The 23,727-nt window shown below is 38.7% G+C and overlaps 1 protein-coding gene across 1 annotated transcript in view; it reads right to left on the bottom strand.

The window, feature by feature from the left end:
- Positions 1-23,727, bottom strand: part of LOC140713778 (PH domain leucine-rich repeat-containing protein phosphatase 1-like) — a 160,859-nt gene that overhangs the window by 5,598 nt on the left and 131,534 nt on the right. Inside the window, exons 10-15 of the mRNA XM_073024300.1 lie at positions 21,445-21,600; positions 18,138-18,338; positions 17,544-17,706; positions 7,754-7,884; positions 6,827-6,943; positions 5,637-5,831 (exon numbers count right to left, since the gene is read on the bottom strand). Of these exons, the coding sequence (XP_072880401.1) occupies positions 5,637-5,831; positions 6,827-6,943; positions 7,754-7,884; positions 17,544-17,706; positions 18,138-18,338; positions 21,445-21,600 (963 nt within the window). The remainder of the gene's footprint in view (positions 1-5,636; positions 5,832-6,826; positions 6,944-7,753; positions 7,885-17,543; positions 17,707-18,137; positions 18,339-21,444; positions 21,601-23,727) is intronic.

Below are 23,727 nucleotides of genomic sequence, written 5' to 3'. Positions count from 1 at the left end.
CAGTGGATTCTGGTTAGCCACACCACTAGATATGACTAACCATTCTTGACAGTGAAGAACTACATACTCTATTTACTGAGCAGGAAAATCAGGACCAGTACATTTGGCCCAATTAAATGGCTGCCCAGATTAGCCGAAGTTTCATGTTAATATTTATAAAGGTATAAAAAAGACAAACTACCATTTAATTAAGTAACAAATTGTGTATTTAAATGAACTCACAACAAATTGAAACAAAACCAATGCTGCTACAACACTATAACACTGTGTATTTGTTCCTAATAGTTATCAATGGAGGAATTGATCCAGTGTACACTGCTGTGTATAGGGTGTTCAGGGAGGTGTAGCAGCACTGGTGAAGGGGCTTGTTCTGTCTTTTCTGGAGCAGCTTACTCATCTTTGGTCCCCACTAGACACTCACTCTCACCAGTGGCTCCAAGTAGGTACGTGCATGCAGCAGCAGTCACACCCTGATACACTGCTTTGACAGGCATGCTGAACCACGTGAAGGTAGCCAATGGGCCTTATACCCTGGTGAAATAGGGGCACGCCTGTCCTAGCATGTGAAGTCAGCTCATGCGGGCTGGCTGGATGAGATGAACAGCGAGAGACGATGGCCAAGAGGGTGGTTCTGCAACACTTCGTGGAGAGTGAAGTACATGACAAGGCACAGAAGACATGGTTATCCACTGAAATCAAGGTTGACCTCAGTTTGTGACAAGTAATTGTAGCACTGGACCCAGACTTCCGAGGTCAAGAAAGTGGAACTACCCCAGTGCAATGGCTTTTCCATTTTAAAAACTCTTCCACTGAGGTTTCACTGTCAGCATCCTGCCATGTTCTTTTGATTGACTGTAAATGAACAAAATTAGTGCAGACGCCTAGTGTAGGTAATGGACTGCCTTCATACAATACTTCTGAAGAGTGCATCCTCCAAATATTCACTTGCACTGAAACATTCAAAATGTTTGTCGATACCTTCAAATTCATAGTTCCTAACTTGTTGAACTAGTGAAATGGTTTTGTTTACAGTCCTGGCATCTCCAAGCCACAGTGAGCAAAACAATTCTGAATTGTCTTACTGCTTATTTCTTGCCAGCTATAAGTGACAAAAATCACTGCTTTTCGAACACACACAAGTGTAACTGACACTATTTTAAAACTGTAACATGGTGCAGTTTCTAACGGCCACACAAGTTTACGTAATTAGTTTGAAACTGTTCGGCAACAATTTTCTGTACCAGTTAAGTAGCATCGTGCCCCAAACAAATGAAGAGAATCCCGGCTATTTTCTCAATTAGTTTTGTTTTTTTTAAAAAAAGAGTTGTTCCAAATAAGTGGCTGTTCCGATTAACCAGAATCCACTGTATACCTTTAATAGAAATCCTTATCCACAAAAGACATTCATATTTTTTAGTTCTACTTTTAAACTTCTTCCAATTTGTTAAATTTAAAAGACTTCAATGAATGGAACCACTTTCATATCCCTTTCAGGACATTTTTTAGCACTTCACAGCCAATTAAAGTTTTAGAAATATAGTAACAGTTGAAATGTAAACATAACAGCCAAAATGCACATTAAGTACACAATCTGTTCAAGTGATGTTGACCCGGGAGTAAATTTTAACCAGTAAATCAGGGAAAAATCCTTCCCTACCATGTCCAAGGATCCTTTCTAGAATTTTTGAGAATGGAAAGCTTTGATTCAACAGTTCACCTGTTTCATTCAGACAGCACCTCCAACAATGTAGTGTTCCTTCAGTGTCAAAGTATTAGTGTATAGTTTCCTTGGGTCTATATCGATTATGTTCAATAAGATTTTAAAAACAATCACATTTCCTTCAATAAGGAAATGTGGCATTTAGCCTCACATTTTTGTAAAATATTTCCCTTTAAGTTCTAATCATATGTGGTGGAGTTACTGCTTTATTCTTGCCCTTTACAACCCGAGTAAAGCATCATATAAGACCGTAAGACATAGGGGCAGAATATTTAAGTAACTGTACAGTTATTTAATATTTTCAAGACACATCTCAAAGTGCTTAAAGCAATTCCTAAGAACTGAAAAAAATTGATCCTCAGTTCAAATTGTTGCTATCAGCCAATGATAGCAAGGGTATTACAACAGGCATCTGTATTTCCGATGAAGAGATGGTAGGACTAGGGGGATGATGTAATAGCTCAGCTAGTGACACCAATTAAGAATAGTACCGTGTGCAATTTCCACAGTAATCAAACTGATTCCCTACTAATTGTTTTTAATAGTGGGGAGGGGGAAAGTGAAAGTCTTCAGATATACACTCAGCTCATGCTTAATTGGAATTGCAAATGAGTTTCCGTTCTTGAACAATCCAAGAAAAGATACAAGAAACTGCAGACGCTGGAATATGGAGCAATAGAAAACAAACTGCTGAGTGCTGGAGCAACTAAGCAGGTCGAGAAGCATCTGTGGAAGCAAAGTGGCAGTCAACATTCCTGATTGTGACAATGCATCAGGACAATCCAAACTTGGTACAGAGCTAAAGAACAGCTTGAATGATAAGCAGTGCTAATACGTAATACTAGTGGCAGTCCTTCGGAATCGAAGAAGACACGCTGTTGTGCAGTTCATCTGTGAACATGGAGGTGGCTCTGCAGTCCCAGTCTGGAAGCACAGAGCCTAGCACAATGGGGGCACTGGAAGTCCGTTGTTGTAATAATTGTGGCTGCTGTTCTGTGATGCTGCTCACAGTTTTCCAACAGTTTTTGGCAGCGCCTGTCTTCAAAACTAGTGTAGGCTTCATAGCACAAGGCTCGCCAGTGGGTACCGTCAGCAGCCGCAGCGTCTTTGTAGCGCTTGCGTGGACAACCTTGTGGTCTCTTTCTGGTCTCCAGTTCACCATAGAGTACCTGGCAAGACATACAGTGGTCGTCCATTCTGATGATGTGTCCCACCCACCACATCTGGGCTCTGATTGATTATCAATGCTGGTGGACTCCATGCAATCCAAGACCTCCAGATTGAAGACACGGTCTTGCCAACAAACGCCAAGGATGGAGCGGAGGGGCGCATGTGAAATTTCTCCAGTTGCTTGATGTGCCGTCAGTACAGAGTCCAGGTCTGACATCCACATAGGAGAGAAGGGATGACCACAGCTCTGTAGACTTTCAGCTTTGTGAAGATGCGGACGTTGTTGATTGAGCACTCTGGTACGCAGCCTCCCCAGAGCCTGGCTGGCCTAGCTGACTCTGGAGTCAATTTCTTTGTCCAAAGACCCATCACTCAATATGATGCTTCCCAAGTATTTGAAGCTGTTTACAGTGATTTTTGGTTCTATGGGGTTGGTGTTTGGCATGGGCTGGTGAAATACTTCAGTCTTGTTCAGGCTGATTGTCAGGCCAAAGGGCGTAGCAGCGTCTGAGAATTTGTTCAGCATCAACTTTAGATCACTGTCTTTGTGCTCCAGGAGCACACAGTCATCAGCAAAAAGGGTTTCTTGAATGACTGTTTGGAGGCACTTTGTCCATATGTTCAAGCAGCAAAGGTCACAGAGAGAGCCGTTCAATCGGTACCTTATGTCACTCCCTCCTTCAGACCTTGGACAGCACGTGACAACATGCAAGTGAAGAACAGATTAAACAGGACTGGGGCTAGTACACAGCCCTGCTTCACCCCATTGGAAATGGCAAATGCAGCTGATGTATCACCACTGCAAAGGACCTGTCCTGTCATTCTGTCGTGGAGCAGCTGAATCATCTTTACGAATTTCCTCAGGCATCTGTAATGTCTGAGGATGATCTAGAGAGCCTCCCTGTTTACAGTGTCAAATGCCTTTGTCAGGTCACTTCTCTTGGACTTGCCTCATGGCAAATATCATGTCTACTGTACTCCATTCTGGCTGAAAGCCACACTGAGCCTCCGGGAGGTTCCTTTCGGAGACAGTGACAAGTCTGTTCAGGAGAATGCAGGCAAAAATCTTGCCTGCGATGGGAGAGCAGTGAGATACCCCTGTAGTTTCTGCAGTCTGATTTGCTTCCCTTGTTTTTGTACAGAGCCATGATGAGGGCATCACGGAAGTCGTCAGGCATCTCCTCTGTGATCCAGATGTCTTCCAGGATGTCTTGGAACACCTGTAAGGCATTTGGGCCTAATATTTTGTAGATCTCAGCAGGAATGGCAGGATTGTGACAATGCATCAGGACAATCCAAACTTGGTACAGAGCTAAAGAACAGCTTGAATGATAAGTAGTGCTAATACATAATATAGTACAATTAAACACAGAAAGTGCATGATAGCTTGATTGAAAGACCCAGAGGTTTGACACTCCGATATAAAAAAAACGTGCATTGCAAGCTGAATGAGATGCCTTATATTCTTGAATCAGAAAGATACTGGGACAAAAGCCAAGAGCACATTTTCATTGTCATTGCTTTGTGGAACAAATGAGTTGCATGGGTTCATTGTTGCAAATGGCCACTTTTCTTGAGTGTATTATTTTAAGCATTCCATTTTCCTGTCTAATTTTAAACAAAGCAGTGAGCTAAGTCCCTGAGAATTAACAAGTGCATTTAGAACAGCGAGATTCCAGCTATTCACCATTTATAGAAAAATTGTTCTTTTTACACACCATTACATACAACAGTAAAAAATCTTTCTCACAGTTATAGTGGCACTGAACTTTAACATGACTAAAAACATATTGCTCTAGTGCATTATAATTCCACAGTTTTACATATTCATATAGCCTAAAAGAAGTCTATTTGCCAATTGGATCTTTATATTGACTATTTTATGGATCAGGAGTTCCACAGTACAAAAATGAATAAATAATCTTCCCTCCCTTCTCAATGAGTTATAAAGTATGAACAGCTTAAAAATAATCTGTACCACACCTGCACTTTGGATCCCTAACTTAAAAATAGTAACTTACAATAACGTGCACCTCACACATGAAAAATTCTTACTATTTCAAAGACTTGATTATAATAACAATGGATAAAAAAGCACCATTTCATTTGCTTGTCAATGCAGTTTATGAGTTTACTTTTTCCGAACACAAATGGTCATTCTTTCAGATACTGATCAGTTACCACACAGCAACTGTCCATTTGAGTGGAACTTATTCTGATTTCCCTTTCACTTTATAGGAAGGTTTTACCCACTCACTGTATCCTTGTTATTTCCTGCTTGGGGTCATGAACATAAGGAGGATTACTGGTGGTAATGAATGGCACAGTTTCACAGCATTGTGTTTACTGAGGTACTTCACTGCTTCTGTGTTATCAACATGCATAGAAAACATATTAAAACACTATGAGGAAAATGGCATCCTAAATTATTCAGGCTTCAGCACCAGCAGTAAAGACTTATTTAGTAGTAACTAAAATGAATGGAAAATATATTGATTTTTTTCTTCATAATTTAAAAGAACAAATACAATTAAAAGTACAGACAAATAGAACATGTTTGAACAGAGCAAGACATCTCATCATCAAATTACCCTCAGTTCAACCATGCCAGTTTAATTAGACAATTGATACCAGATAGTCAACTAAATTTCCCCATTCAAATAAGACAGTATTAAATTGCAGAAGTAAATCTAGCCAGGAACAATATCACATCATCATGTAATTGATTTCCAATGAATTTACTAACCTTTGCATGACCAGGAAAGTATTAGTCATTAACTCCTCATCAGTCTTTGATTTCTGCAGCTCATCTGCCAAAATGTCACTCATGGTGCACTGCAACAGGTAGGGCACTTCTACATTTCGATCACCATCAAAGACACCATACAAAGCCTCTCTGTTATCACAGAAGTTATTCACTGACAATGCAGCCACACACAACCTTGAGTGAGTAAAAACAGAAATACTGTTACCTTTCCCTTCAAAAATAGCTTTCTTACTTTTGATCAGTATATTAAGATTTGAAGCACTGTTCCAAATATACATCAGGTGGTCTGGGCACCTCAGAAATTGCTAATGCCCTGGGATTTTCACGTAGAAGTCTCCAGAGTTTACAGAGAACAAGTGGCATTTCTGTGGGCGAAAATGCCTTGTTAATGAGAGAAGTAAGAGGAGAATGGCCTGACTGGGTCAAGCTGACAGGAAGGTGACAGTAACTCAAATACCCCATGTTACAACAGTGGAGTGCAGAAGAGCATGACCATACACTCAGTGGCCATTTTATCAGGTATAAGAGGTACCCAATAAAGTGGCCATTGAGTGTATATACCAAAAGTTTAAAAAACTCTCTCAAAATAATTATATTACATACTTACAAAATGTAAAGTTTATTTTAATGCTTAACATTTGTTCTTAATTTTTCAGTTAAAACAGAAGAAGCCTTGCAATTATTTAGGCAGGCCAGTAGTTTGCAACTGATAAGCACCTAGTTTTTTATTTAAGCAATGCAGCTTGTTTAGGGAATGACATAGCCACTAAATATCTATTATTCAACTTGAGTTCCCTTGAATATTCATTTTGTGAGGATGCTTTATTTCTCCTTTCAATTCTTCTGTAAACTTACTTCAGTGGGACATAAAGAAGTCTTTGAATTTTGAAAATCCATTAAGACACTAGTCCTTTACTTCTGAAGACACAAGGATCTTATATAGATATAATGTGTCAGTTACTTACTGCATCCCAGCAACTGCATAGACAAAGAAAAGAATCTTCTGCAAAGACAAGGCCATATCACAAGAACGCAAACCTAGTTTCCGAGAACTGGTTTCTTCAGTAATTTGAAAAGTACTTTTTACGTGAGAACCTCGCAAACCAGGAGAATGTACATTACACAGCACTAATTAGATTTTGCTTTGCCATTATCACAGAATGACATACCTGTTTTTAACTCCAGAGGCTTCTGTGTAACCATGGCTCCACACAGCTGGTGCACCAGGTGCCTCACCAACTGCAAAGGATGTAGAGGATTGATCTACCTTGAAGCAGCGAATGTTACTGAGGGGAACAAGGCAAGAGGAATTAAAGGGAGAAAAAATTAAAACAAATAGATCACTTTTGACATTTATAAGAGATAATTGTATGCCCGAATAAACAGAATATCATTTGATATTTAAAAATAAAATCTGCAAAAAAGCACATTGCTTCTGGTGAAAGCATTTTATGAGGTTTCTGAAAATTGTTTTAAGTATAAACAGCCCATAAAACTTATAGCACAAATATCAAGTCACCTGAATGGTTCCAGTTTTTATATATAAAATATTAGTAGTGGTTTACTGGATTCAACATTCCATGGAGATTAACACCTAATAATTTATTTAAGTGATGCAAAAATAAATAATTTTCAGCTGGTATCACACAGTTTGTTAAATCTCTCAGCTTTGCAGTGAGCATGCCTTTATTCTTCAAAGAGTTATATCGTATTTTAAGCTCTGCTAGGCACAGTGATCATGATTTTAGGTATTTTTTATTTGAATATTATTATTCTGATTACTGAAAGCTTTTTTTAGCCAACTATGACAATGTTCAATTCTGAAATTCTGATATCAGAAAAGAAAGTGTTTTAAAGAATAATTGTGAAAAGTAAAAATGCTCTAATTAAATAAATATGCAGATCAATAAAGTTATTGAATTTACTTTCAATGCATCCTTTAAGCACACATATTCATTTTTACACAAAGTTTCCACCCTGGGAAATGTACTTTTTGTTGTGCTTCTGTGAGAAGTAGTAATTTAGACTCTACACAAGACAGGTCATAACAGGACTGCTTGTTGACATAATATTAAATTGGAATAGTGACTGCTTACTTCAACAGCTCCAGAGTTTTGTGATCCAGGACCAGTCTGGGATTTCCAGTCAGGTCTAGTTCTTGCAGTTTCGGTGGCAAATTTTCAGGCAGTGTGATCTCGTTCAGCTCATTACAGCTCAGGTCAACACACTGTAGAAAAAAAGCAGACAGGCAATGAATCTGGCTGGATTCCAGTTCACCAACCTACTGATTCCCATCTTTACTGAATTATGCAAGGCTCTATTAGCTCCTGCCTAGGCAAGAATCCAGCAGATTTATGAATTGCACTCTTGCACAAAATGAATACAGCTAAGCTTTCTTTCTCCCTATTGTAAGGATGGAGCAACAATATTAATTCTAGTTGAATAGGCTGGTAAAATAGCCAGTCATCTCAAAAAATAAAGAGGGGAGAACAGCCCATTTCCAAGTTTGAGCTTTTAATTTGTACTCATCAATTGCTTCAGTGAAACTTCGTTTTTTTGAGTATTGCATTACAACATAATTGTACATATTATTTTTACTATTGTTGCATTTATAAAGTATTTAACATGTACTTTTAGAATAATGAAAATTTAAAGATCATGGTCTTATAGAGGCTATGCAATTACAAAGAAGTCACAGTTTAAAAAAAAATTAATTCCACCTCAAGGAAAATCAAACTGAGCTTCACTCTTCATTTAATTTGTTCAAATGGCAAATATGTTGTGTACAAAGTATATTGAATTCAAATCAAACACATTATTTATAGTCTTCTTGGGAGTTTTATTAAAGAATCATGTTCTCGGAAAAGCTGTTTTATTTCCTCTGACATATGCAAATCCCTGTGCCAAATCCTGCATGCTGACCTATATCAGCATCAAACCCAGTATTACTGCTGGATACAGAGATTACATAGATAACAAAGATGATTCTATGAAATTAAGAATGTATAGCTCCATTTAGATTCTTTTTACTGTTAGAAATACAGTATTTCAAAGCTTATTTAAAGAAACATGCTCAGATAAAACTCAGAATATGATTACAATGAGCATTAAGAAAATATTTTTTGATACACTTAAGGTTTCCACAAGTCATTTTGTTATATTGAGAAGCCACAACATAATCCAAGCTCAGATTTGTGTTGACTGATAGAATTTCACAATTATATGCTTGCAAAATAACCATTTTTCCATGGATATACTGTACACACTTGGATAAGTCTTTACTGCTTTAATGTCTGTATGAAGGTCCTTTGATTTATGAATATGCAAGTTACAACTTCCTGCCATATCACAAACCAACTCCATAATGTACATATCTTTGATTTCTGAGTTTTTTTTTGCCAGGAGAATCTTTTACGTACTGTAAACAATAATCAGCTTCATCATTAAAGATCATTATCCTAATGCTGTAAGTTCTGCTCTTTAAGTAGACTTCAAAACCTGACAAAAGACACTGCAATCTACCACACAGAGCAATTGATTGTTGATACAATTGGCTGTAGGATTGTGTTATTTCAGGAAGTGTATCATGTACAGAAATAATAAAGGGTTTACAATGAAGAGAATGAACAAAAGTTAAACTTGTGGTTTGAGGTTTGGAGTCAAGGCTCTGCACATATTCAATGATGATCCAAGGAAGAATGAGTTTTTATGCAAGAGCTAGAAAAGCATGGGATTGGGATGATTCTTCTGGAAATGCTAATACATTCAAAGTCAACCACAGCTGGTTTGAATGCTTTGAGAGGTGCACAAATTTACACGTTACTTGCTTTGTGAGTGTGGCAGCGTGCAGAAAATACGGTGGCAAAAAATTTTCCAAAGGAGGAAAGTAACAATTCTCCTAATCAAGTGTTTAATGCAGATGAGTAAAACATTCTAAGATTCCAGACAGCCAAAAATCGTTTTACTCTTCATCTTGGAGGCAATGCCAAGGGCAGCTTTAAATTTAATTTTCTCTTAATCCACTATTCAGGACCTAAAGGACCTAAAGCAGTAACTCCCAACATGTCCTAAGGGGGCTTTAGGGGAAATAGAAGATGTCAGGGGGCGTTCAAGATTATTGGGGAGGGAGGACTGACCATTAGTAGAGCAGGCATTTCCAAAAAAAAGAATGAGGCACTGGAACACAGGGTGAACCATAGTTCTACAGGTGGTGAGCACTCGTTGTCACAACATGTCTAAAGCTCGGCAATCTCATCCAACCTTACCAACCAGACAGACATTACTGGAGATGCATAAATTAGCAACCAAGGTGCTCAATAGTTCCCCTTGACTCATGGCACGGAACGAATTGATGTAATTTAACAGTTGGTAAGTCAAGAACACCCTTTCAGCTTTTTCTACAGGTCTACAGAAAGCAGGTCACGCTACGATATGGCGCTGGCCGGAATTAAACAGTGAAATAGAGCTAATCAGTGAATCTCTAGAGGTGTTCAAAGTGACCGTGGCTTCATATGTGTAGTCAAGAATCATCTTTGGGGATTATGAGACCTTACGTGATTGCTTAATTGTACTAACAGGAATAGTATAAAGGTAGCTTGTTGAACACCGGCTCTATCCCGACTAACATTCAAGTTCTAATCTGAATCCTTGTCAATGCAATTTTTGCTTCAGTGATCATCATCATCTTTGCCTCGTCATTCTTTTGCGTGCCGCTACCGTTGTTCCATCTGTGTCAATTCACTGTCATCATCAACATCCGATAGGCATTCCCAGTTAATTTTTGTTTCAATTTAATCTTGATAATGATGGATAAATATGTACAGTGCTATCTCTTTGATCCTGAAGGTGGTGAAACCTTAAATTATAATCCTGCTAAGAAACAAAACTACAGAACGTGCGTCAAAACAATGTTACATACCTGAAATGTGGTTTTATTCCATCTTCATCAGATTAGCGGTGCCCCAAGTGTCTTACTTGTAATACTGTACTGTTCAATGAAGCCATGAAATCAAGATTGCAGGAACACTTCCATAAAAGACACCCTGAAAGGCTACTTATGCTATTACTCAGTTCCAGAAGATGAAAGAAGCATTTGAAAAGCATCGCACACTGAAGTCATTTGTCAAGAAAGCTATAAATGATCTTGATCGTGGTCTCACTGCTTCTTATAACATTTCCAATTAATAGCAAGTGTGGAAAATCTCATACAATTGGTGAAAGATTAATAATGCCTGCTATATCTGAAGTGCTCACTATTGTTTTCAAAATGGATACCAGTATATTAAAATCAATTCCTCTGAGTAATAACTCTGTAGCTTGTTGTATGCATAGAGCTACAAAAAACAGAATTTGGGACCCAACTGGATGAGTCAACTGTGCGAGACAATGAGGCATTGCTAATGGCATATGGTTTATCAAAACTGGAAAAGTTTATGAAGTGATTCTCTTTTGTAAAATGTTAAAAACAAATACCAAAAGGGAATCAATTTACAACCAGCCCAAAATGGATGTTGAGGATAGAAGTGTTCTGATTAGTAACATGATTTCTTGTGCAACAAATGGAGCTCCATATATGACAGATTGCCATGCTGGTTTAATGACATTGATGAAAAAAGAAATTCCAAGTCTGTTTGCAATCCATTGTGTAATTCATCATCAACATCTCGTAGCCAAAAACCTCAGCCAGCAACTTTCTTCAAACATGACTCTTGTAATATCTGCTATCAACAAAATTAAAGCTCCTCTGTTAAATAGCAGAATATTTCGCCAGTACACCAAGATAACGATGAAGTGTTTAAACGTTTACTTCTTCACACTGAAGTGCACTGGCTGTCAAAAGGCTGCTGCTTAAAACATTTTTTTGATCTTTTTAACATTGTGGTTGAATATTTGCTTAAAGTTGACAAGAGCTTGGGAAACAAGATTGAACGTCTATGTGGAGATGTGGCATACTTAGCCAATCTGTATGACAAAATGAACATTCTAAATATGAAACTGCAGCGTGAGAATTTCAATTTCATCTGTTACGAATGTGCCACAACTCTGAGGGGCCGAAGGGTACAAAGTCGCCCCCTCCTTTTTGAGAATCGCAAGATCGCTATTAATTCGGGTCTGGGACCCAGGAAATGAGAGAGAATCCACAAGGTTTGGAATGTGTCCTGGCCTCAGCGAAACAAAACCATTGATAACGGCTATTGTCTCTTGGAGACGGAATTGTGTATTGAGTACTGTACTATTCATTGAAGCCCTCAGGGGACGACCAGAGTGGGCTGGTTGAGGGATTGCATCATCCCAACCTGATTGACATCTGAGACCCCGTGAGTAAGGATAAAAGAGGGTCTGGGAAACAACCCCTTTAGACGCACCAGGAGAAACGCTGGAAATCCAGTGACAGCATTTTATAGCAAAAGCCAGTGGGGCCCGTGTGCGTCCTTCCCTTGCCTGGGTTGGCGGGCTCACCACAGAAGAACGGCTTAGCTAAAGGAGAGGCCACAAGTGTGGGATCGAAATCATAAAAGGAATCGGCAAGTTTTTCTCCAAATCTCTCTCTCTCTCTCCAACCATTGCAACCCAGCGGTCCCCAAAGGCTGCAGCCTGCATGAACTGAGTGACTTTTATATTTCCATCGGACAATACATTTTCCCCTAGACAACGATAGAGCTTATTTCTTATTGATTATTATACCCGCACTTTTAGATTTAGTATTGACGACGTATATTATCTGTATGTTTGCATTGATATTATTTTTGTGTTTTTTTACTAATAAATACTGTTGAAAATAGTATCATCAGACTTCAACGGACCTCTCTATCTTTGCTGGTAAGTGACCCAGTTACAGGGTTCGTAACACATCCAAGCAAAAAGTGCAGCTTCCACTCATAGTGGAAAATTGGAAATATATAAACAAAACATTGGGAGAAGAATGTTCTCACAGTTTTAAAAGATGGAAAGTATAGCACTCTCTTTCACAAATGGTGATTTGCAAGAGTACTTCTTACACCTGCAGTCACTGAAGGATTTTCAAAATTCAAGGATTTGAACAATCTGGAAATTCTGGACTGGGTAATGAACCCATTTCTTTGCAAGGAAGGTGAACAGTCAGAGAGCTAGCAAGAAGAAATTATCAAAATTCAGAATGATGAAGAAACAAAAATGTTTTTGCTTTTCAAAAATGTTGGCTTTTATGGTATGTGGTTCCATTGTCATAAGTAGTATCCTGGCCTCTGGAGAAGAGCCAACTGCTCTTCATTGCATTTCCATTGTCCTACCTTGTTGAAAGAACCTTCAGTGCAGTTTAACACATACTCACAAAAAACAGAATCTGCTTGGAAATTGTTTTGCGTGGTGACTTAAGGCCTTTGCAGTTACAACTTGAACCAGATATTTCAACTCTTGCTAAAAACCATCAAGCTTAAGGGTATCGAAGCTACTGTACAGTGCACAAGTACTGTGTAAGCTAGGTTTAAAGACAAATAAAAATTTAAAGCAGTATCATTTTTCTCATGTTAGCATATGGCAGACATGTTTTTACACTATGGGGGTGGCAGGAAGTATATTGTGCTTAAAAGGGGTGTTGGGAAGTATGAAAATGCTTTAGGGGTGTGTTGGCAAGTATGAAAAGAGGCTGGGAAACATGCGTCTAGAGGGATATTCAAAGGTCTATGTTACAGTGGTGTGTTCACTGTTCCAAGTAAATTTATTGTCAAAATACATATATGCCACCATATACAACACTGAGATTCGTTTTCTTGTGGGCAATCACAGCAAATACAAGAAACACAATGGAATCAATGAAAGATCACACTCAACAGGACAGACAACAACCACTGTGCAAAAAAAAATCCAACTTCGCAAATACAAAAAAAAAGATAATTATAATAATCAGCAATAAAGATCAAAAACATGAGATGAGTGTCCTTGAAAGTGAGTTCATAGGTTGTGAGAACAGTTCAGTGTTGGGGCAAGTGATGGTGAGTGATGGCAGTAGCGAGAGAGAGTGTATGGTCTGAATTGTGGGGGTCCTTGATGATGGATTCTATTTTCCTGCAACAGTGCTCTGGGTAGATGTGCTCAATAGTCATGAGGACTGCACCCATGATGGATTAGCCATATCCACTACTTTTTATAGGCATTTCTGCACAAGGGCATTCGTGTTTTCATACCAGACAGTGATGCAGCCAGTGAATATATGCTCCACCATACATCTATAGAAGTTCGTCAAAGTTTTAGATGTCATGTCTAATCCTTGCAAACTGCAAAGAAAGTAGAGGCACTGCTATTCTTTTTTTGTAACGGCACTTACTTGCTGGACCCAGAACAAATCCACTGAAATGATAACCCCAAGGAATTTAAAGTTGTTGATGCTCTCCACCTGTGGTTTCCTTCCCCTGAAGTCAACAATTAACTCCTTGGTCTTGCTAATATTGAGTGAGAGGTTTTTGTTGCAGCACCACTTAGCCAGATTTTCAATCTCCCACCTTTATGTTAATTCATCGACATCTTTGATTCGGCCAATCACGGTGGTGTCATCGGCAAACTAAAATATGGCATTGGAACTGCACTTAGCCTCACAGTCATAAGTATAAAGCAAGCAGAGGAGGGGGCTAAGCGCACAGACTTGTGGTGCACCTGTGCTGATGGAAATTGTGGAGCAGATATTTTTGCCAATCCAAAATGACTAGGGTCTGCAGGTGAGGAAACAAAGGATCCAATTGCAGAAGGGAGTATTGAGGCCAAGGTCTTGAAGCTTATTCATTGGTTTTGAGGTGAAGATATTATCGAATATTGACCTGTAGTCAATGAAAAGATCCTATTGTATGCATCTTCGCTATCCACGTTCCAGGATTGAGTGAAGAGCCAATGAAATGGCATCTGCTATTGACCTGCCTGTTGTGATGGTAGGCAAACTGGAGTGGATCCAAATTGCTTCTCAGGCAGGAGTTCATATGATTCATCACCAACCTCTCAAAGCACAACATCCCAGTAGATGTATAATTGAAGCTGCTTGAAGCAGGGGGGTACCTCAGATTGCCGAAGCAAGAGGTTAAAGATATCAGTGAACACTCCAGCCAGTTGATCAGCACGTCTTTAGTGCTCAGCCAGGTACCCTGTCTGAGCCAGATGCTTTCCATAGGTTCATCCTCCTGAAGGATACCCTCACGTCAGCCTCAGAGACTGAAAATCACAGGGTCATTGGGGGCTGTGGGAGTTCGTGAATGTGCTTTCATGTTTTGATGGTCAAAGTGAGCATAAAAGGCATTGAGCTCATCTGGGAGCAAAGCCATGTTGTTGCCAAAGTCGCTTAGTTTCATTTTATAAGAGGTGATAGCATTCAAGCCCTGCACAGCTGTTGAGCATCCTTCAGTGATTCAAGTTTGATCCAAAATTGCCACTTTGCACGAGATGGCTTTCAGGAGTTCGAACCTGGACCTCTTGTATTTCAGTTGGTCACCAGACCTGAATGCCACTGATCTGGTCCTCAGCAGATTGCAGATCTCAAGGTTCATCCAGGACATCTGATTAAGGAAGATTCGAAATGATTTTGTGGGAACATACCTGTCTACAGCTATTTTCATAAAGTCTACAACAATTGTGGTGCATTCATTCAGATCCTCTGATGCGTCCTTGAATATAGACTCGAAACAATCCCGCAGCCAATCCTCAGTCTCCTTCGACCACCTCTTTGTTATCCTTATCTCTGGAGCCTTGCTCTTTAGTCTCTGCTAATATGTACATGGGTACAGCTAAGTAATCAGATTTCCCAAAATGCAGTTAAGGCACGAAACTTTAAGCATTCCTAGTTGTGGTGTAACAGTGGTCGAGGGTGTTGGGATCCCTGGTGCTGCATGTGATGATGATAATCCCAGACAATGATTTGAAAAACCTCAGGGGTAGGCTGTTTCTTGCTTGCTAATTGTGGCATTTAGTACTTTGGGTGCTTGCTTAACATCTGCCTTTGGCGGTATGTAAAATGGGGTCAGGATCACACAGAAGAGCTCTTCATGGTAAGGAAAATAATTGGCACTTAATCAGATGGGGGTAACACCATAAAGAGTTTATCATGAAACACAGACCCCCACCTTTTGCCTCTTCCAAATCAGCAGTTTCTCCACTTAGAAGCCCTTGGGTCTTTCCAGTATATCCAGCATGTCTGAAGTGAGCTATGTCTCTACGGAACACAGGGCACAATAATTCTTCATGTCCCTCCAATACAGCAATCTTGCCCTTAGGTCCCCAATCTTGTTCTCCAGCAAATGTACCTTTGCTAACAAGATGCTGGGTAGAGTAAGTTACCTTTCCTGGCTAGGAGTCCTCCACTCCTCCCTCTCTTTTGTATCTTCATCCACTTACTTGTGTCACATGTGCTTGCTTGAGAGTTAAATTTGCTGAATCCTTCAGAAGATTGTGAAATCACTAGTTCATTAAGATGGTTCAAAAGTACATCGGTTAAAGGGAAATTATAGGCTGCAGATTGCAATGAGAGTAATTTGGAAGCAGTATATTTAGAAATTTTGTTAGCAGCCTGCAACACGTCACTGTAGTTCATCAGCAGTGCCATCTGGGTGTTTATAAACAGTAATGCTCTTCCAAGATTACATCGTATCACTTCTCTCCATCTTCATCAAGCAACAGCAGATGAGAAATAAACTGGACAAAAGAGCCACAGGGCACCTGACTAACACTGAGGATGTGCTAACAATGTGCATATGCGGTTATTGCCCACCATCAACACTTTATTGTTACAAGGTACAGACCAAGGAACTGTTGCTGCTTTCAGACATACTTTATTGATCCTGAGGGAAATTGGCTTACTACCTGCAGTGTGAAATGAATCAATATGAAACACATATTCCAAGAGGCCATGTGATAAGGAACTTCATCAGATAAAGAGGAAAGCTATGCAGAAATTCATTGACATTGTGCTTTAGTCTATTCATCAGCCAACCAAAAAATAGTCGCAGGAAGACCCCTGCATAGAACATTGCAACCTCCACTAAGTTCACACCGATATAAATACCATCTCTCACCCTGCCCTCCATGACCCAATATACAGTAGAGTTCAGGAATAGACCTTTAAGGCCATTGAACCATTCAATAGTATCGCAGTTCTTTGCCTACCACTCCAACTGTGCCAACTTGCATAAAAATTCCATCCTTACAGTTATCAAGAATCTATGTCAAAGAAGATTCTGCGTTTACAAGTCTTTAAGAGTTACAAAAACTCTCCACTCTCCAGAATCAAAATAACATAGCCAATGTGTCTATGTCAACCATCATACTTATCTATATGAATTCTATTTACCTAAATTTGTCTATAGCCACCTATGCTATTGCAATTTAACTGCTTGTCTAAATGCTACTTATTCGTTGTTTATAGCTTCAGATTCCTGCAGCTACAGTTTCGTGTCTCCTTCCTCTTATCTTGTAACTAAGTGCTCTTGATTTAGATAACCCCATGATGGGAAAAGGTTCTTACCATTTCCCCAAGATATGTTCCCCAAATCCCCAATTCTATCCTGTGAGCGGCAGGGCTGTGGGAGAGTAAATGAGATCCATTGGGGTTGTCCAGAACTGGGGGGGGGGGGAAGGGCAGGGTGGAGGCTTGGGGAGGCGGCTTAGGGAGTTAGCGAAAGCCAGTGAAGGGGAGGGTGGTGGTGAATAGTTGAATAAAAACAAGTTGACAGCTGCAAAGGTATGAGAATTCAGTTGCTCTGGGTGAATGGATGGAGAATGGCAGTGGCAGCGGGTGGAAAGGGAGACAACATAATACTCACTTAACATTATCCCATTCAAGATGTAATAATTCCAGTTTCAATACAAATCCTAGTGTTTACTTTCGGCACTTGTTACAGTTCATTGTAGATCATGGGGTCCTGGATTACTTACCTTTATTTCTGACAGATGCATCACTTCAGGAAAGACTTCAATACAGTTGGAATGTGCAATAATGGTGTGCATTCGCCTGCAATTCATTATTGTGGTTGGAATGGTTTTCAGTTTGTTCCCACTTAGATCAATTTCTTCCAACTCTTCAAGTTTTGCCATTCTACTGCAAATAAGAATGAGGAATGTTAATGAAAAGGCTCATAATGAGGGAGAAAACTAGCATCTTATTTACTTAGGGAACTAACAAATCAGGAAGCTACGTGGTGGAGCAATGGAAGTATAGGAGCTCTTCATCTCCGCAAGGGGGATAAATTTATGCTCAAGAGTAAATGGCCTTCACATCAGTAACAGACATACTGCCTACATAACAATCATCTTTAACACGGCAGTGGTTTGCTTTCACAAGTGAAGCATGTTGTCAACCCACACATTTATCCCAGTCAGTCATAGTTTTCAAGCAATTGGCCCATAAATCAATGGAAGCTTTGTAATGTTCTACCAAATTCACAGATGCAATTACCCAGGTTTCTCTCAAAACAGAGTCTGATCGAAAGAGACTTATCACATTTGAGCTGCTCGCCTGGGAAACCTTACCTGGCTGGAAAGCTCTGAAGTCTGTTATATGCAAGGTGCAGAACCTTAAGACAAGTGTGTCCTGTCAGCAATGGCACACATTTATCAGGGAGATAATTATTTGTTAAATACAGTTCTTGTAACATGCTGTGGCTGTCCTCTGACAGGCAGGAGGGAGGAATTATCTCCAGTTTATTTGCTGAAGCATTGAGACTACGTAAACTGTTGAGGGACAAAGAGAACTATTAGTATTTCAAACTAATCACCACATTGTTTTGATAATTTATTATTTCAAGATTTTACATAATATTACAGAAAGCATAAGTTATAAAGAATATACCACAGCAGGTCTCTAAATAGGTAAACTATGAAAGAACAGCAGCAATGCCAGAATATTTAAACTAAGATACAAAGAATCTTTATATTTAAAAATAATTTTTGGTTACTCATTTCCCTAAGGTTGAAACAACCTTAGAAAATATTGAACTATTTCTATGCATTAATTAGAAATAGGACTTAATAAAGTCTTGCATTTATTTTGTCTTTCTGGAATTTTATGATTTTATATACATCTTTTGTTAAAGAATTAACTCCTTGCACTCTACTTATTCATTGCCCGTAAGTACATTTTGAACAGGAAGGTAATCTTGGCTATCACATTTGAATTAATTCTTTGAACCACTCAAAAAGACAAGCACCTAGTAAATGGGTAAGCAATTTTCTTTGTTGCTCGCATAATCTTTAGAACTTGCATTGTGCTTCATAGGCCATGACTTCTAAGAGGAAAAATAAGGAAATAAGGCTTTGCAATAGGGCTTTAGGAAATGTGCTCTGTTAACTTGCAGATGGGGAGGCTTGAGAAAGTTACAAGAGAAATAAAAAACATGTAAGGGTTAAAGGAGCATAATGTCAATTATGCTTGGCTAAAAACGATGAAGACAGAAGACACAAACACAAGAAAATCTGCAGATGCAGGAAATCTAAAGCAACACACACAAAATGTTAGAGGAACTCAGCAGGCCAGGCAGCATCTATGGAAGAGCACAGAATCGGCGTTTTGGGTGGAGACCCTTCACGATGACTGGAAAAAAGAGAAGTCAGGGCAAGAGGGTGGGGGGAATGGAGTAAGTAGTACAATGTAGTAGGTGATAGGTGAAATCGGGAGATCAGGAGAGGAGGAGGGGTGAAGTAAAGAGCTTGGAAGTTGATTGGTGGAAGAGATAAAGGGTTGGATAAGGGGGAATCTGATAGGAGAAGATAGAAGACCATGGAAGAAAGGGAAGGAAGCGGAGCACTAGAGGGAGGTGATAGGCAGGTAAGGAGATAAGGTGTGAGAGGGAAACAGAAATAGGGAATGGTGAAGTAGGGGAGGGCAATTATCAGAAGTTGAAGAAATAGATGTTCATGCAATCAAGTTGGAAACTACCCATATGGAATATAAGGTGTAGCCTCATCATGGCAGTAGAGGAGGCCATGGACCGACAGGACAGAATGGGAAAGGAAAGCAGATTTGAAATGGGAGAAGACAATTTTCTCCCCAGTATAATTAATTTGATTTTAAGAAAGATGAAATCATGGGATTAGTCTCCTGAAACGATTAAAATGTGCATTGCATGAGCTTTGTAATACCCATTATCCTAGCTTAGTAGCTGACACTGGGCTGCATCTTGTTCAAACTGGCCAGTGGATGACAATTGACAATACTATATGCCTTGCAGATGAATGAGGTTGCATGAGATATGCCAACTACAGCTGGCTTAAACTAACAGGTCAGATCTAAAGAACATCTGTCTCCTCAGTTCAACAACTTATCAAATTACTCAATAGTAGTAAGCAGGCACTTCACTATGGAACTGGAAACTGACCAGCATTAGCACTCATCCTTGGATAAGGAGAAAGGAGATTAAAACATTACACAGACTTACATGTGGTTTCACTAGTACCCACATAATTAAAGCAAAACCAGAATGGGGGAAGATTTTTTTAAACACAGGCTGCCTACTTAGTGCTACAAGCAGATATAATATTGACATTTGAAAAGCAGTTATATAAACAAATGAATAGACAGGGAATGAAGGGATGTGGATTCATGTACAGGCAGAAGTGACTCAGCTTAATTCAGCACCTTGTTTGGCATAGACATCGTGGACAATAAGGCCTGTGCTGTATTGTTCTATATTTTATATTTTAACTTCCCTACTTTGAAATTCAATTCCCCTTAAAATACACATTAACATTCTGTGAGCTTACTTAATTAATTATACCTACAGACGTGCCTTTTGCAAATCATGTGTTAAGAATACCTGGATGTCTCTGCATTTTGAATCTCTAAAACACCTCCCCATTGACAATAGGCTCCTTTTTTAATTTCTTCTGCCAAATGGATGATCTTACATTTTTTGACATTAAGCTATCTATACTTGTAGCCTTGTTCCTCTTCACAACCAACTTTCCTATTAATTGTTGTGTCATCAGAAAATTTAGTAACCGTACTTTTAATAACTTAACCTACAATGTTTACATAAATTTTGAAAAACGTAATACTTCAGCACTATTCCCTGTGGTAGATAATTCACTACATCATGTCAACTAGGAAAAAAAAGCAGATTCTTACTCTCCTTTTCCTATTTGCCAGCTGATTTTCTACCCATACTATTATTTAAACTACACCAACAATTTTTAATTAACACAATAACCTTTGATATGGCACTTCATAAAATGTCTTCTGGAATCTAAGCATCCAAAGGACAAATTACTTTAAAGAATGCCAATAAATCAGTGGAACATGACTGATTATCTTGATGTTTTCCAAGTGCCCAGCTCCACTTTCCTTAATAATAGCTTTCAATATAAGCTTACTGGTTTATAGTTTTCTGCTCATTGCCTGTTGCTTTTTGAATGAGGGAGTTACATTTGCTGTTTTGCAATTTAATGAATTTCTCCAAATTATTTTGGAAAACTACAACCCACACTGACTATCTGACCAGCCACTTCTTTTGTGATCCTTGGAAGAAGTCTACAGTCTGCAGCTCCAACTACTTGCTCAGTATCATTTCTCTGGAGACTGGATTTTTCCACGATCCTATTTGTGGATGATATTTGTACCCTCTCATGGTAAAGACTGTGATAAAACATCTGTTCAATTCACCTGCCAATTCCTATTTTCCATTATTCCACTCCTCACTACCTGTAGAGCCAATGCTCCTTTCTTTTACTATAAACAGAAAATGTTGGAAAAACTCAGCAGATCAGGCAATATCAAAAGAAGGAGAAAGAGTTGATGTTTCAGATGTGGATCTGCAGTTTATGATAATGAAATATCTACTACCATTCAGCTTTTATGAAAAGGTTTGAGGGCAACTCGGTTAAATGGTTGTGCTGGATGTCAAGAACTTCGACTGGTGTCTGCTCAAGTCGCTCTGGAAGTCTTCGGAGTTGGTTGTGACCAGCTAGAAGTTTGCGTAAACTACCACCGCAGAACAACCTGATGAAGGATATACATACAACACTGAGTTCAATGCTTCTCATCAATGAATGTATAACTCTGTCAAGAACATTTGAAAAAATACAGAAAACAGAGTAAATTAAAGTAGAAATAATTAAAGCTTTACTTTACTCACATCTTAAATAAAACATTTACTGAATTAATCACATTACAGTATAAATGAACAGTGAGGCACAAAAATATCAGCCTTGATTTTGCTAAGAGGGCTCCACAGTCCACAATATACAAAGTATATTTGCATATCTAATTATCCTGTGCATTTCATGGGCATATATGCATAGAACATGTCAGACAAAAACCTCCTGACCTGATTGTAAAAGCTGTGAGACAGCAGGGCCAAAAATAACATAATCTGATCCCGTGAGTGGGCTGAAACAAACCCTGCATAAGAAAATGCTGAAAAACTTCGACAAACAGCAAAGTCATGACCTAGATTTGGCATCTGTCTAAGCTGTTAACTACTGATATTCACAAATATTTAAGATATATGAAAAAGTGTGTTAAGAATTGAAATATAATTTTAAAAATCACCCAAAATATTTTAAATTAAAAACATTACTGAAAAAATCTTGCCTTTCTTTCACACAATGAAAATCCTTCATTCACATGGATGTACTTATGAATGCTGCATCAAATATGCATGTAAATGCTCTAGTTTAAATGCTGAAGAATCCCAGCAAATTTATCCTTCATGTCCTGTACTGAGTTCAGGGCTTAAAAAGCATTCATCTAAATCAGCTTCGACCAAACTTATTGGTATACACATGACAGTTAACCATAGAGTTGTCAGCAAAATTATAGAAAGGAACATCCAACCTTGTTTTCTGGATTTTATATATCCCATTCTGTAATCACCATCTCTTCGGAAAAACTGAATGCAATCTCAATGGCTTTATCATGAGCTTACAAATCCCCTGAGCAATGTTATCTGCCCTACAGGATCATATGACTGGCTGTCCTATTCATTTTCCAGATATCTTAATAAATTAACTATCCAATCACCCACCTTGCTGAAAATTGTGAACCGATATGTCATGCCTACTGAGGGTGGCGGTTGACAGCTTTACATTTCAGTCACCGACAGGCAGTTTAGTTTTGCAGAATTAACTTTTGTTTCTTTGATAGTGTGAATGGCCAGTTGGAATAAATTGGATTATATATCTTGTCTCTTATTTATCTGCACTAATCACTACTTAGGGATCATGCCAACATTTTGAATGCAAAATCAATAATAATCACAATAAACTAAGAATGCAGAGTAGTTTCAAAGAAACTTCTTCTGCAAATGATTAATGGTTATGAACAGAAAAAAATGAGGATAGGAATGATATTTTCTTTGCATCAGAACTTCAAAACTGTGGTGCTTGACTGTACAAAGTTACAAAAATCAAAGATTGTAGCATATCTGCCAGCTGGGTCCCACTCTGGTCATCCTATTGCCGCATCATTTAGATTCATTACTTTTTCTTTATCCCCTTCTCTTTCAACCACTCTGACATTGTAACTTTTATCACCCAATTACAGGATGAGAAATCATAAAACCAACATTTGCTTGCCACTATCTATCCTTAAGGATAACATGGTGAGCTACCTTGAACTGATACAGTCTGTCTCAATGTTGTTACATTGGAAACACTAGAATTTTAATCTCACAAAAACAACAAATAGTTTCAAAGTTCTACATCAGGGTTATGCATGGTGTGGAGGAAAACTTTGAGGTGATGGTGCTCCCATGCACCAGATGTCACCCTTAGACTTCCCAGTGGTTAAGGCTGTGGTATTGGACAATGCAGTTTGAGAAATCTTGACAAACTGTTAGTGCTTTTGTACATACTAAAGCATAATGTACCAATGACAGGGGTAATGAAAATGGAGGATGGGTTCCAGTCTACTAGCTTTCAGTGTCATCAAGCTTCTCAGAAGTCAAGTTTTCAAGAGTATACTGAAACTTTCTGTCCAATCAGATTAGAATTTTAATAACAATTTTAATAACAAAATCCAGCAGTCTACATTGTGAGTTACATTGATTTATAACTATATACTGGGGCCTCTCTCTCAACTGCTTCAACCAATTCCAATCCTAGATCTCTTCCAATGTGAAATTTT

This window comes from Hemitrygon akajei, chromosome 20 (genome assembly GCF_048418815.1).
Source record: "Hemitrygon akajei chromosome 20, sHemAka1.3, whole genome shotgun sequence".
Classification (NCBI taxonomy): Eukaryota; Metazoa; Chordata; class Chondrichthyes; order Myliobatiformes; family Dasyatidae; genus Hemitrygon; species Hemitrygon akajei.
The sequence above is the reverse complement of the archived record's forward strand: the minus strand, read 5'-3'. Positions and strand labels throughout refer to the sequence as shown.